The sequence below is a fragment of the Pongo abelii genome, chromosome 1 (genome assembly GCF_028885655.2).
Source record: "Pongo abelii isolate AG06213 chromosome 1, NHGRI_mPonAbe1-v2.0_pri, whole genome shotgun sequence".
Classification (NCBI taxonomy): domain Eukaryota; kingdom Metazoa; phylum Chordata; class Mammalia; order Primates; family Hominidae; genus Pongo; species Pongo abelii.
Window position 1 is genome coordinate 24509451 of NC_071985.2, and position 15913 is coordinate 24525363.

General features: G+C 37.6%; 1 protein-coding gene across 11 annotated transcripts in view; it reads right to left on the reverse strand.

Moving 5' to 3' along the window:
* DNAH14 (dynein axonemal heavy chain 14) overlaps positions 1-15913 on the reverse strand; it is a 499118-nt gene that overhangs the window by 275092 nt on the left and 208113 nt on the right. For 7 of the 11 annotated variants that reach the window (XM_054519536.1, XM_054519533.2, XM_054519594.1 and 4 more), the window contains exons 28-34: positions 12978-13231; positions 9378-9609; positions 8624-8677; positions 6745-6890; positions 1925-1993; positions 1109-1295; positions 157-233 (exon numbers count right to left, since the gene is read on the reverse strand). In XM_054519536.1, coding sequence (XP_054375511.1) covers positions 157-233; positions 1109-1295; positions 1925-1993; positions 6745-6890; positions 8624-8677; positions 9378-9609; positions 12978-13231 — 1019 coding nt within the window. Of the gene's footprint in view, positions 1-156; positions 234-1108; positions 1296-1924; positions 1994-6744; positions 6891-8623; positions 8678-9377; positions 9610-12977; positions 13232-15913 lie in introns of those variants that run through there. The other 4 variants (XM_054519601.1, XM_054519610.1, XM_054519613.1 and 1 more) reach the window with 3 other exon arrangements.

Consider the following 15913-nt stretch of genomic DNA (forward strand, 5'->3'; position numbering starts at 1 on the left):
TCTTCTTTCATATTCTTAAATAATCTATGCCTTACTTTACTATGACAGTCTGGGGGGCTCCCTGTTTTAACCTGGCATCATCACCTGTAATTCTACAAATTATTTTCCCAGCAGTATATAACTCCCTTTGACCTAACAATTCAAAATTCAACTGACCATTTAAACTCCCGTTTCTTCATTCCAGCCATTATTAAAACTATCTTCAGAGATCTCAAGCCAAAATTATAATGATCCTATCAAACATTAAAATATTTGAATTATTAAAGTTTCTAAAGAAAAAATGTGAAAACAAATGCATACAGTATATAGGTAAATTACAGGTAATCTATGCTATGCAGGGAAACAGTGATATGAATCCAAAAAACCCTTGGTTATACTGCTAATGTTCTCATTTATCTCCCAAAGTGATGCTCCTAAAGTCTCACTCTTAAAGACTAACAAGTATTAAAGGTGTTAAGAAATACCAGTATCTGAATTAAGTTTTCCCTGAACTAGAATGAGATAAATTGAAAGAAAATTAAAAGAGGAGGACTTTTGGAGAAAATGTGGTTAGCTGTCCAAACCATTTTGCATTAGCAACAAATACTCTGGCATATGCTAGAACAATAATTGTCAAAGTGTAGAACCCAGATCAGCAGCATCAGTAACAGTTTACAACTTGTTAGAAACACAAATTCTCCAACCCCACACCAGAAGTACAGAATTAGAAACTCAGGAGTAAGGCCCAGCACTTTGTGTTTTAACAAATCCTCCAAATGATTCTGGTATACAATAAAGTTTGAGAATGATTGCTCTAGATATTAACTTCCTTGTATGGAAAAAAATAGTCCATAATTTAAAATAACAAATGCTCAATTACTCTTTCCAGATCTTGGCGGAAAGACTTAGAATCTTGACTGATTTTACAGTTTGCCTTATACGAAGCTCATACATAGACTTTATATGTTGATGGAAATTCTAGCTCCATTATTTTGATGTGTTGATAGGAATTCTAGCTCCATTCTTTGGTACAGTCCCAGGTCATCCCTGGACCAATACCAGAAAAGTATCACTTAAAGTTATTTTTATATAATCATCTTTAAATATTTTGAGAAAAGTAGCTATTTACCTGTTGTGAGAGCTGTTTGCGCGCTAATTCATAAACGTTAGTTAGCTTTCCAGAGAGTGAATTTGCAGATTTGAAACCAAATGAAAACAATATTATTTCAGCAATCATTTGATAATGGGGCACCATCATTGCCACTGGGCGAAACAGAGATTTTAAGTTATCTGGGAGCTCTACTCCACCTCCGTATCTGAAGAGGAAAAGAAAAACAAACAATAAAAACACCACTTCTCAATTTTTCAAATAAGGAATCACATACTTTTCCCCAAAATAATTATATTGGTGTTCTGTGTGACCTTTATCTGAAAATTAGTTTACAAGATAGTTTTTATTGTACCTTTCATCTTACAGAGCTTCCTGGTTTATCATATTTTCTTCCTGTTCCTCCTCCCACAATTGACCTCATATTAGTTCCCTCTGATTCCCTGACTATTACAGCATTCAATCAGATATTTATTGAATCTGCTCAACCTCCACTCCCTGCAACCACTATTGTCTTATTCCTCCTGCCACTCTCATTAGCTTTTCTGCCTGTGTCCTCTTTGTGAAAAACTGCTGACCCTTTTTCCTTTCTCTCTGGGTATTCATGAAGTAAAAATATGTCTTGATCAGTAGCTTAATGAATGTGAGATTATCCTTATCCATATGAACAGGTGCAGAGTGCAGCTGTTCATAAACGTGTGGGGAGTGGAAGTGTTCAGAGGATGGTGGAGGCAGATATATGGATAGATGCAAATGTCAAGCAACTCCATCTGTAGATAAGATTAAAGAAAATGATTTTTGTCTGTGTCTATTCCCACTAGATTCACTGATACTTACCTGGGATTCATGGTGATAAATACTGCACAAGACATATTGATACGAATTTCTTTTCCTTCCAGTACAAACCTAAAAGACATTACAGTATTCATCACTAGCACTGTTTTCTCTAGTCCAAAGTATGTTAAAACTATAAGTGAGTTTGGAAACTTTATTAAGGCTGTGTTACATTTAAATGCAAACAGAGCACACTGGAAAAAACAATGGTGAGAGAAAAAAGAAGAAATAAGAGACTCATGCTGAGCCAAAGTTGTCACCCCTGCTGGGATTCAGATGTATTTGATTATGTCCAAAGATGTGTCTGGGACCTGAGGCTGGAAGATACCTAGCTGAATGAGTTGACTTACAAGTAAAAGGAACCTGGGGAGACACTTAGGGAATAAAAGAGCTCTGCCTGGAAGATATAGTAGAACACAAAATGGGGAGAGATCCTGCTTCAGCATGGAACACAGCCTGTCTCCCAAGTGTCGCTAGCCCCGGTTTAAAAACTTTGGGATCACTATGAGATAGAATGCTTGGCATGAATATCAGTGTCTTACAATCAGCATCAGTGGTAGAGACAATGGGAGAAATCCTACAGTGATTTCTTGGACAGCTGATACCAAAGAGGGTGGTCAAAACACGAAAACAATTGGGACAAAACCTGGGGAACTCGCTGGACATAAATGGGGAAAACTTTGCAGAGGCTGAGGTGTAGAAGAGTCAGTGAAATGTTACTGTGACCCCCCCACCCCCAACTATATCCACAGATTTATGAGTCCTGTAATACTAGCTTTAACAGTTTGGACAAAATCCATAAGAGGAAAGCCACAAGTTAGTATCCATTAGCTTGCATTAGAAATATTAGATTATAATACAATTTTATATGTCCATAAATCATATGAGTACTAAAATTACCTAAAGAGAAAAAATTTTTGCTTTTATTACTAAACATTAGTAATACTAATAAATACTGTTATTACAGAGCTTTTCAATAAAAGCACACTAATTCAGAGTAATAAGACAAGAGGGCTCTTCAGGTATGTGGCCAGTATACCCACTTTGCTTTTTATCTCACTGGGCATGGTGGCTCATGCCTGTAATTCCAGCACTTCGGGAGGCTGAGGCAGGCAGATCACACTGAGGTCAAGATTTCGAGACCAGCCTGGCCAACATGGTAAAACCCCACCTCTACTAAAAATACAAAAATTAGCCAGGCATGGTGGCGCCACCGGTAATACCAGCATGAGAATTGCTTGAACCTGGGAGGCAGAGGTTGCAGTAAGCCGAGATCATGCCACTGCACTCCAGCTTGGGCAACAGAGTGAGATGTCTGCCTTAAAAAAAAAAATGTATGTGGAAACAAATACAAATAACCATCAGATAATATTATGAACACCTCTAGGTACACAAACTAGAAAATCTGGAAGAAATGGATAAATTCCTAAACACACACACCCTCCCAAGGCTGAACCAGAAAGAAGTTGAAGCCCTGAACAGACCAATAATGGACTCCAAAATTTAATCAGTAATAAATAGCCTACCAAACAAAAAAAGCCCAGGACCGAACAGATTCACAGCCAAATTCTACCAGATATACAAAGAAGAGCTGGGTGGTACTATTCCTACTGAAAATATTCCAAAAATTGAGGAGGAGAGACTCCTCTGTAACTCATTCTATGGGAACAGCATCATCCTAACACTAAAACGTGGCAAAGACACAACAACAACAGCAAGAAACTTCAGGCCAATATCCTTCATGAACATCAATGAAAGAATCCTCAACAAAATACTGGCAAATTGAATCCAGCAGCACATCAAAAAGCTTATCCACCACGATCAACTAGGCTTTATGCCTGGGGTGCAAGGTTGGTTCAATATATGCAAATCAATAAATATATTCATTACATAAACAAAACTAAAGACAAACAAATGATAATCTCAATAGATGCAGAAAAGGCTTTTGATATAATTCAACATCCTTCATGTTAAAAACTCTCAAAAAACTAGGTATTGAAGGAACATACCTCAAAATAATGAGTCATTTATGACAAACTCACAGCCAACATCATACTGAATGGGCAAAAACTGGAAGCATTTCCCTTGAAAACTGACACAAGACAAATATGCCCTCTCTCACCACTCCTATTCAACATAGTCTTGGAAGTCCTGGCCAGAGCAATCAGGCAAGAGAAAGAAATAAAGGGCATCCAAATAGGAAGAGAAGAAGTCAAACTATCCCTGTTTGCAGATGCCATGATTCTATATCTAGAAAAACCCATCATCATGGCCCAAAAGCTTCTTTCAGTGAAGTCTCAGGATACAAAATCGATGCACAAAAATCACTAGCATTCCTACACACCAACAACAGCCATGCCAAGAGCCAAATCAGGAACACAATCCCATTCACTGTTGCCACAAAAACAATAAAATACCTAGGAATACAGCTAACCAGGGAGGTGAAAGATCTCTCCTAAGGAAAACTACAAAACACTGATCAAATAGAAAATGGAAAAACATTCCATTCTTATGGATAGGAAGACTCAATATTGCTAAAATGACCATACTGTCCAGTGCAATTTATAGATTCAATGCTGTTCCTATCAAATTACCAGTGACATTTTAATTCACAGAATTAGAAAAACACTATTTTACGATTCATATGAAACCAAAATGAGTCTGAAAAGCCAAGGCAATCCTAACCAAAAAGAATAAGGCTGGAAGCATCACATTACCCAACTTCAAACTATATTACAAGGCTACAGTTATCAAAACAGCATGGTACTGGTACAAAAAACAGGCACATAGACCAATGGAACAGTACAGAGAGCCCCAAAATAAGGCTGCACATATACAACCATCTGATCTTTGACAAACATGACAAAAGCAATGGAGAAAAGACTCCCTATTCAACAAATGATGCAGAAGATTGAAACTGGGCCCCTTCTTCCACCATATACAAAAATCAACTCAAGATGGATTAAAGACTTAAATGTAAAACCCAAAACTATAAAAACCCTGGAAGACAACCTAGGCAGTACCATTTTGGACAAAGGAATGGGCAAAGATTTCATGATGAAATCTTTCAATTGACAAAAGCAATTGCAACAAAAGCAAAAATTGACAAATAGTATCTAGTTAAACTAAAGAGTTTCTGCAAAGCAAAAGAAACTATCAACAGAGTAAACAGACAACCCACAGAACGGAAGAAAATTTTTGCAAACTATGCATCTGACAAAGGCCTAATATCCAGAATCTATAAGCAACTTTAACGAATTTACAAGCAAAAACAAACAACTCTATTAAAAAGTGGGCAAAGGACATGAAGGGACACTTTTCAAAAGAAGACATATATGCAGCAACAAGCATACAAAAAAGAAAGCTCAGGCTAGGCGCAGTGGCTCACGCCTGTAATCCCAGCACTTTGAGAGGCCAAGGAGGGCACATCACAAGGTCAGGAGTTTGAGACCAGCCTGACCAACATGGTGAAACCCTATCTCTACTAAAAATACAAAAATTAGCTGGGCATGCTGGCGCATGCCTGTAATCCCAGCTACTCAGGAGGCTGAGGCAGGAGAATTGCTTGAACCTGGGAGGCGGAGGCTGCAGTGAGCTGAGATTGTGCCATTGCACTCCAGCCTGGGCAACAGAATGAGACTCCGTCTCAAAAAAAAAGCTCAACATTACTGATCATTAGAGAAAAGCAAATCAAAACCACAATGAGATACCATCTCACATCAGTCAGAATGGCTATCACTAAAAAGTCAAAAAATAACAGGTGCTCACAAGGTTGTAGAGAAAAAGGAACACTTATACAGTGTTAGTGGGAGTGTAAATTAGTTCCATTATTGTGAGAGACAGTGTGGCAATTCCTCAAAGACCTAAAAACAGAACTACCATTTGACCCAGCAATCCCATTACTGGCTATATACCCAAAGGACTACAAATTGTTTTCTCATAATGACACATGCCTGAGTATGTTCATTGCAGCATTATTCACAATAGCAAAGACATGGAATCAACACAAATGCCCATCCATGGTAGACTGGATAAAGAAAATGTGGTATATATACACCATGGAATACTATGCAGCCATAAAAAGGAATGAGATCATGTCCTTTGCAGGAACATGGATGGAACTGGAGACCATTATCCAAAGCAGATTAATGCAGTAGAAAACCAAATACCTCATGTTCTCACTTGTATGTGGGAGCTAAGTGATGAGAACACATGGACTTATAGTGAGGAACAACTGATACTATAGGGCCTACTGGAGGGTGGAAGGGGGGAGGAGGGAGACAATCAGAAAAATTTACTAATGGGTAATAGTTCATACCTGGGTGATTAAATAATCTGTACAACAAATCCCCATAATACCAGTTTACCTATATAACAAATCTGCACATGTGCCCCTGAACTTAAAATAAAGGTTTAAAAAATGTGGAAATAAAAAAAAGCAGCATTTGTTTGGGTTCTTCAAATGCAATATTCTAAGATAAAAAGATAATATGAGAATTTAAGCTGAAAAAAATAATTAAAATATATTTGCATCAGAGTCCTGGTAGCTCAGGAGACTGTTCCAAAGCTTGGGCAAGAATTTGGGTACCTCTAAGTTGGCCTGAAAGTTAGAGTTATAAATATATTCACATTACTTGCCAAGTAATGGAAACATTCAAGATAACTGCCATTCCTTTCGGTATGTGCTTCAAAAAAAAAAAAAAAAAAAAAAACACCCCAAAGACCTAAACACTTATTGGGGAAAAATATTTAACAATAATTAACTAAACATTAAGTGTGTATCAGATTTCAGTTCAAAAGGTATAAAGACATTCGACAAATACCTGGCAGAATAGTTGTCTTTAGCAGCTTTAATTGTTAGGATCTGTGAGGCAATGACAGAGAGAACTTCCAAATCAATTAGATTGAATTCATCAAAACAACTCCATGCTCCTGACTGAACTAGTCCAAAGAAGAATTTTCTCACTATCTTTAAAAAAAAAAAGATTGATTACTAAAATTATTATAATGGTGAGAAAATTTACTGGGATATTAATTTGTATGTGTTCTCCCCATGCTACCCAAACCAAGCAAAGGCCTTTTGCATTTCCCCCTCCTAGGCATTTTTATAGGGTTGAAAGCAGCAGCTGCTTAGACGCTAGACAAGTCAACTATTCTGCCCTTTGCTTCTAAAAGCCCAAACACTCAGCAGAGCAAACTCTGATGCTCACAGGGACCGTGAAGACAGGGCCACAGCTTCTGAGGGATTGCACAGAGATGCACCAGATCCCTCCCTGGACAGCCATTTCCCTCACAGAGCTGCACCCTGGGGCAGAATCTTCAGGACAACTTTCCGGCAGATGGGCGTAAAGTGTGTGAATCTGGGGCTGCCTTTTCTGGATCAGGCAAAGATGTCTTATGGCTTAGTGGCAGGCAGCTGATGGGCAATGCAAAAGACTGAACCACAGGCCCAGATAAGGCAAGACTGCAGTGGGTGCAGCAAAAGCACGCAGCTGCTGCTGGGCTTCTGCCACTTGCCAGAGTGCAGGCCCAGGCTGGCCAGGTGCACCAGTGTCCTGTGAGAGGCTGAAAGTCTGGGATTGAAATCTATTGGTTTGTAAATGTTAGCAACTAAAACAAAACAAGAAAACAAACAAAAATATTGACAGGCCTAACTTCTGTGGGCTGAATGCAAGTTGAGGGGTGCCTGAATTCTATTGCTAGGTATGGCAAGGAGGAACGGAAGTGGGAATCGGAACGAGTAAGTGAGAGCCTCAGACCGAGAAGGATGTAGAAGATTGTTCCTTCCACTGAGCAGCAGGAATCAGATCTTGTCTTAATTTAAAATTTTGGTATTTTGTTCATGGGACGTTTGGGGGCGTTAATTTTGACTTTTAAAATATTGCATTAAATATTATTTATCTTAATTAGCAGGCTTTTTGGCCTCACTCATGTGGAGCCCTCATAGGCCCCACTGGTGGTTTTCAGGAAGGAGGCAAGAGAGTCTATTTGGTAAGTATCTTAAAAATAATAATTGATCAGCTTATTTCTGTTGATATTTTTAATGTAGTAAGTGAGCACAAGTTGGAAATGCAGGATCTCAGAGGTAATATGCTTTGAACACAAATAAAATGACAGCAATAAAATGTATAATGTTTGGACTTAACATGCAAAACAAATTGCAGTATTTTGAACTTTGAGTAGATTTGTAAGAGACATATTTCAGAATGTTATGAGATATGTCAGATAATGTGCAAACGAAACAAGACTGACATAAACTTGTAATCATCATCTATATAAACTCTCAAATATTTGTGTTAATCATAATCTTGTCTTAATGATTACCTTTTCAGTAAATAAATGTTTGGGGTTAGGACTTAAAATAAATGTATGTTAATAAAGCAGTACTCTTAATTGTCTTATATATTCATGTTCCATGTAAGTTTTTTTATTGAAAAGAATCCAACTGTTGAAAAAAGTTTGAAAACCACTGTCTTAAGAAGTAGTTCACCTGAATAAAAGCATCGTATATAATGTTTAAAATTTCTATTACATTCTAGGTTTCTAGTCCATTAGTTTAAAAGAAGTAATAGCATTTAAAGTTCTGTTAATACTTGATGTTTGTCTCAGATAAATATTTTTCTTGTTCTTTTATTCTTCAATGAATTGTTTTATGTTTTATGTGTACAATATTTCTTCCTGACACATATGTTTAAGGTTTACCTTATAATCCAAATCCTCAAAACAGTTGAAGACCACACAATGTTTGCCTAAGGACTGGGAAACGAAAATATTTTAGTATCTTTCTTGAATTATGACACAAAATACTAATGTTAAAACTGCTAGAGTAATAAAATGTCTTTATGCTTTTGAGAAAACTTTGCGATATGGAGATGAATTAAAAATCAAATTTACAGATTCACAAAACTCAATATAATAGTATAAATGTACATATACTGTTACAGTTCAGTTGATTAGTTTATAGAGCATTAAGGTCATGTTTTTACATAAATCTATGAATAAAAAACTATGAAAAAATTCTAGGTCACTAACTATATCCTTTGCTTTCATCAGTAACTACTACTGCTTTTCTCCATCTCTCTCTCTCTCTCTGTCTCTCTCTTTCTGTCTCTCTCTGTCCCTCTCTTTTGGTCTCACTTTCTCTCTCTCTTACACACATACACACACACACACACACACACACACACACAATGATATTAATCATTCACATGTTAGTCAGTAAAGTAGTATTCCAACTAAATAAAAAGCATATGTTGGCTTATTGAGATTCTAAGCTCCAGCACACAATAGGCATTCAAAACATCACTGATGAATTAATTATATGTGAATTAATGAATGTGCTTGTTAATGCAATGAACATCTTAATAGCAGGAATAGTGTAAATTTAAGATACCATCAAAGTTTGTGTGACAGAAAAAGAAAAAAAGTTTTTATTCTGGATACAGAAACCACTTACTTTTGCTAGATCTTTGACAGTCTCAGTTTTTCCTGTACCAGCTGGACCGGCAGGACAGCCTCCTAGATTCAAGTGTAGTGCTTCCATGAGAGTTAGCCAGCATCGGTCTGTGAGAGGCGTAATAACCAATCTTGAGGTACAGCCCAAGTACTCATAGCCATAAGTAAAGCTGGCATTTCCTTGAGACACATAGCACAACTTTTGTTTTTCATTCCATTTATATTGCAAATGTCTGAAAACCAAATTTTAAATGTTCATGTTATTTGGTTAAATTATTTTTATTTATTTTCACATGCAGAAAAAGAATCAGGATTAAAAATGGAGCACTGATTAAAAAAACAAATAGAAGTCAAAAAATTAAAATCAAATGAGTGTTATATAAAACTCATCAATGACTGATCATATGAGGTATGAAATAGTAGAACTGAAGAATACAAACATGTGAACATGCTTCCCTCTGAGGCTAATGGCCTTGCTGAATCATGCTGCTTTGGTGTGATGTCAGCCCAAATGGAGGATTTATATAAGAATCAGCCCTCTGAAGTTTATTATGGTTTCCAATAAGACTGTGATTGAAGATGATGTTTATCATAATCTGGATCCTTATTATGAGTGTACTTAAGAGAAATGCTATTTGTTCTATGTATCAAAACAAATTGAACTTTGTAGAAATTGATTTGTATTTATATCATGAGCACTGTGAATTGTGTAGCTAACCATAAATGTTCACCTCTAGAAGGTTTTGAGTTACATTTATGAACTATTTGTAGCTTTGTGGTATGAATTCTTGACTCTATTTTATATCCCAGTTAGTGCTAACTCAATTCTCAAAATAAACACATTTGAGCACTATCAATGAAAAACTATCAAACAATATTTTGTACAGAATTTTACGTTTGTTTTTTTTAAATATTAAAACATTGTCAAGCGAAAACTCATTCCTACTAAACAATTTTAATTGTTTAGTGCTGTTTTGATTTTGAATTACAAATGGAGGCAGGTAAAATATCTTCTCAGAATTTAGTCATTAAAGCTCTTACACAGGCACTAGTTTTTGCCTTTGTTTGCCTTTCTTCACTCATTCCACTCACTCTCAACATATGCTATCATGTACTAGTGTGTATATCTTTGTGAGCCCTTTTAAATCCTTTCTGGAAAAACAGGGAATATTATAAAGAAATCTGGAAAAGTGAGTAAATTTTAAAAATAAACTTAATTAGAAATACAAGAAAAATTTAAAATTATAAGCTACTACCTTGCAAAGTCTCAGATGAGAGAGCATATATCCACGAGAGAGAGAAAAGTATAATACTTGTGGAAGAAAATGTTTTTTTAAAGAAGAAATTTTGTTATCCTAAGAACCAGTATTTGTTTTATGATTCAAGTAGACTGCTAAATCATTATTTTGATAGAAAATCAATTTCCAGAGCCTTTGCCTTTCCATTAGTATTCCCTTAGAACACAGCTTCTCAAATTTTCTCAGTTCACTGCACACTTAGTAACTCAGTAATTTTTTCATGATGACCCGAGACCAAAAGGAATATCTAATAGTTTCTTTTATTAATTTTAGGTCCAAAACAGTTTAGAAAGTATTTTTGTCTTAATGATTTAGTAGGTTGCTTGAAACAAGGTACACAAATGAATTGAAAGAAAAAAAATTTTATTTCATTAATTTTTTTAAAAAATTAAATTAATTAACTTATTTGAGATGGAGTCTTGCTCTGTCACCCAGGCTGGAATGCAGTGGCACGATCTCAGCTCACTGCAATCTCCACCTCCTGGGTTCAAGTGCTTCTCCTGCCTTAGCCTCCTGAGTAACTGGGATTACAGGTGTGCACCATCACGGCCAGCTAATTTTTATTTTTAGTAGAGATGGGGTTTCACCATGTTGGCCAGACTGGTCTCCAACTCTGGACCTCAAGTGATCCACTGGCCTCCCTTCCAAAGTGCTGGGATTACAGGTGTGAGCCACTATGCCTGGCCTTATTTCATTTTTAAATAACCAGTTACTTAATGAGATAGGCCTATTGTGTACTGCACCACTTACCAAACCTTGGGATCAGATTGGATACTTCCAATCGTGTTTGCTACATTGATTTTCATGGGATACTTGCTTTTTATGAGAGCAACTGCCAAAACCTAGCTTTGCAAGGATAAGAAGTCACTGAAAGGTATGTAACATGATCTGATGTTAAAATGGAACTATTTTGAGCTGCTAGTATGTTTGGTGTCTGATAGATGTTGTACATTGCTGTGATTCCCTCAAAAGGTTAAAATATCTTGCAGTGCCCTTGTGAATTCTCCATGGTGGCTTAGGGTACCTTGACACACAATTTGGGAACTATAGCCCTAAACTCATAGACACTTACAGAGTCTTATTAGAATCTTCTCTTTTCTAGTTTTCCTTTCTATATATGCTCTTCCTCTTTTTCACTCTCATTTTTAAAAAGAGTTAATAAAAAGTAATAATGACACACTAGACTTTTTCCAGAGTAACGGTTCATTAACACAATATATCCTCTTTGGCAATTAAGAAAGTATACATTTATGCTTTAATGAACATATGAATATATATCAGATATAAAGTATTCAGATAAAATATAGTCAACAGTGGCCTCAGTTACATACTTAAGCCTCTGTCTGCTTCATTTTTCTAGAGTTTAAAGGAAACTGTCATACCTAAAATAAGGACTTTTATGCTAACTGCAGAATTTATGCTATCCGTACATTTATTATCAGAGCTTGATGCTCAATCTCTTCTCACCAAAGGTGAGAACGGCTCTATTTTTCTATACTTTCATATTTTACTAATTGACTCCAGGTAGGAGGAAGGCAGTTTTGAGTTAGGGAGCTGGCTGGAAATGTTCTTCAGTTTGTTTCCCCTCAGTCTGTTCCAGAATCAACAGCACAGCGGAAAGAAGAGGCTGGAGGTAGAGCTCTGAATGCCCATGGAAAGATACTGCCCTCTGTCTAGATGGAAATGGGAGAATGTAACTACCAAAAGGGCCTAATGAGGTCAGGAAGACAAAGCAGAAAGAAGTAAAAATGAGGTGGAGGGACAGTAGAAAAGAGAAAGAAGGAAAAGCAGTAGTAGGGTGCAGTAATCTCCCCTTATCTGCATGGGATATGTTTCAGGACCGCCCCCGCCCAAACAGAGGATACCTATAGTTCAAACCACGTATAGTTCCAGACCCTCTATAAACCATACTATGCCTTTTCCTATACATAAATAACTATAATAAAGCTTAATTCATAAATGAGGCACAGTAAGAGATGAACAACAATGACATAATAAAATAGAACAGTAGAAAAATACACTCATATTCACGTTATGTGAATGTGATCTGTCTCTCTAAATATCTTATTGTAATATACTCACTTATTTTTGGGCCACAATTGACCACAGTAACTGAAACTGGAAAGCAAAACTGCAGATAAAGGGGAACTATTGTACTCAGATTGGTACAGTTTGCTTAGAATTTTGGTAAAGCCCCCAAAATTAAAACTCAAGTTTGACTAAGTGTGAGGTAGAGAATCAATTTACCTAAAGACATATTTATGAGAAGTTATTGTATGTAGTTATAATTTAGATCCACCTACCTTGTCCACTCAAAATCCTCTGCATTGAAGATATTTTTAAGTAGTAAATTTATCACTATATCTCTGCAGTGAACATAAAGGGTAAGCAGTGCCCCTAGTACAGCTCTTGTTCGAGAATTCCTAGTATCCAGCACTACCAGGTCTGCAACCTCTTCTAGATGACATATCAGACCAGCGTGGACTTTTTCCAATTTTTCTCTTGAATAAGAACTCACAAAACTTTTAACACAATCATTATAAAACATGATCTGGCTCTGAAAAAGTAAGATAATGTTATATATATATCTCTATACATATAATTGAAATTAAAGTGGATGTTTTCATAAAGTTTATGTGGTGTGTATATAAGTGTTTGTGTAAGAGACCTTACACATTTGTGTGTATTTGAGGGCTAAAGATTGAATTTTGATTGATGCTTATGGGGGCCTTATCCATTTGTACTTCCTAAATCTTGTATTCTTAAATCTTCCTAACTCTTATACCAGCAACCTTAAGTAATAACCCGAGGACAGTAAAAATGGTGGAAAACTCCAAGATGAAATTAGTGCTACTTTCTCTGCTGAACTCAGAAGTAATATACCTAGAACACAGTAAGTATGTAGTCATAGTTTTCAGAAAGTTTACAGACCTCTGTTATTTGGCCCATCTTTTGACACTCACTCTTGTCATACATAACAGAGCTGCTTTAAGAAGTCTACTGGATTAAGGTCAGATTGACTCTGAAAGTTAAAAGAGGGGGATACATCAGGGCAGCTTATAGGTTTCTGGGCTTTACATTGGGTAAATTGTGATTCCAGTAACTCACTAAGATAGTACCTGTTGATGCTGTGGGCAAGGGGGCACAGTGAATTCATTCAGGGATATATTAAATTTGAAGTGCTCAAGAAACATAAGAGCTATCAAGATATGAATGTGGGAATAATTAGCATAAAGTTAATAGAGTGAGATTTTTCCAGATCGAGATAGGAACATACAGGATGAGAAAACTGTTATAGCAACAGCATTCTTGGTTACATGCAACAGAAATGAACTGGCTTTCTTAAAGGATGTTGCAAGCTCATAATGAGCAGATCAAAAGGAGGCTAGAGACTGAGAGTTAGAAAGTGGGCAGGACCAAGAGTCTGGGAAGACAAGAGGAATCACAGTCAAGGCCATGTCACGGCAGAGTCTGGTCAGATGCCAGTAGTGCTGTCCTTGAGACATTTATTCAAGATTTGCAGCCTCAGGAGAGAACACCCAACAGGTGGAGACCCCTCCCTAGGCTGCATCAGTGTAGGGTAAAGGAGGACTTGGTTCTGGCGAGCAAGATTGTGAACCAGTTTTTAATTATTGTTTGTTATTTATTTATAAAGGAATTTTTAATTACTATATCTTTATTAATTCCATGTTCAAATTCCCTCAGTGGCCAATGCATGCGGACATCTAATTATCCCCATTCCCCCATATGTGTCTTTTTATATCCATTCAGAGACAACTCCTAGTCATGTGACATATGTAGAAGTGCAAGAGAAAGGGGAGTTGTAAAGTGCATCAATGGAAAATGAGCAGCAGGTAAGGCAGATGTGGGAAAAACTTTGGCAAAAGAACATTCAATGATTGAAGCTGAAGTCTATCATAAAGTATTTCTAGAAACAGAATACAGGCTGCTTATCATTAAGCATGTTTGGAAGACCAGGGATCCAGGAAACATCTTATCTTAGGAGAGCAGATCTGATTATTTGAATTCCTGTTAAACTACAGAAGTGTGCAGATTGATTCATTACAATTTTGTCACCTTTGTAAGGAACAGTTTAGGTAAGTTCATCAGCTTAAGATCTGTGGATATTTTCAATATTCAGTCAAGTGAAGAACAAAAGGGACAAAGAAGATTTGATAATAATAACTTGTGTCCACAATCCAAGGTTATTTTAACAAAGACTTGAAAATTGTGAGTCAAGGCAAAGTAAAAGGATATGATGTTAATTTTAAATTGAATAGAGAACTACAAGTCCAGTATGCCTTAAAAATACTTGATTATGGAGGGTTAAGATGACCGATTAGAAGCAGCTGCAGTCCATGACACTCACGGAGAGGCATTAAAAGGGGCGAGTGAATTCAACACCTTTAACTGAAATATCCAGGTTCTCACATTGGCAATGAATGGGCAAGCAGCTCGGATTCAAGGAGAGTGAGGAGAAGCAGTGGGGTTGGGGAGGGGGCACAACAGCTGAGCGGGGAATAGCATGGAGCCAAAGGAACCCCCACCCCCAGCCAGGGGAGGCAGTGAGTGATTGTGCAACCCCACCCGGGAAACCATGCTTTTCCCACGAATCTTTGCAGCCTGTGGAGCAGGAGATCCCCTTGTAAGCCCATGCCACCAGGGCTGTGGGTCCAGTACACAGAGCTGTGTGGAGTCTGCAAAAGAGCCACTCAGGTGCACACAGTGACCCAGGAGTTTTGCATGCTCCAGCCCCAGGATCCCCACCAAGGTGGAAAATCTGCCCATACATATCCATAGGAAGGGGGCTGAATATAGGGAGCCAAGCAGCGTCCTTCTGTAGGCCTCACTTCCATGGCACCTCACAGGTTAAGACCCACTGGCTTGGAATCCCAGTCAGCCAATGGCAGAGGGCTGAAGTCCACCAGGGATAGAACTGAGATCCAATGGGGAGAGTGGCTGCCATCTCTGTGGTTTGGGGGAAACAGCTGTTCCAGCTGGCAGGCTGTGAAGAGTGCAGATGGTCCAGACAAGGAGGGGCCCCCCACAGTGCAATGCTGTGGCCTTGCCAGATTGGGGCCAGGCTGCTTCTTTAACCAGGGCCCTGACATACTACTTCTCACTGGGCAGGTCCTTGGTTCCATGGACAGAGCTCTGATCTCTCCCTAGCAGAGAACTCCCAGGGGGAGGGGCAGCTGCCATATCCGCAGTTCCCTAGTCTCAGCTGTGGAGATGAAGA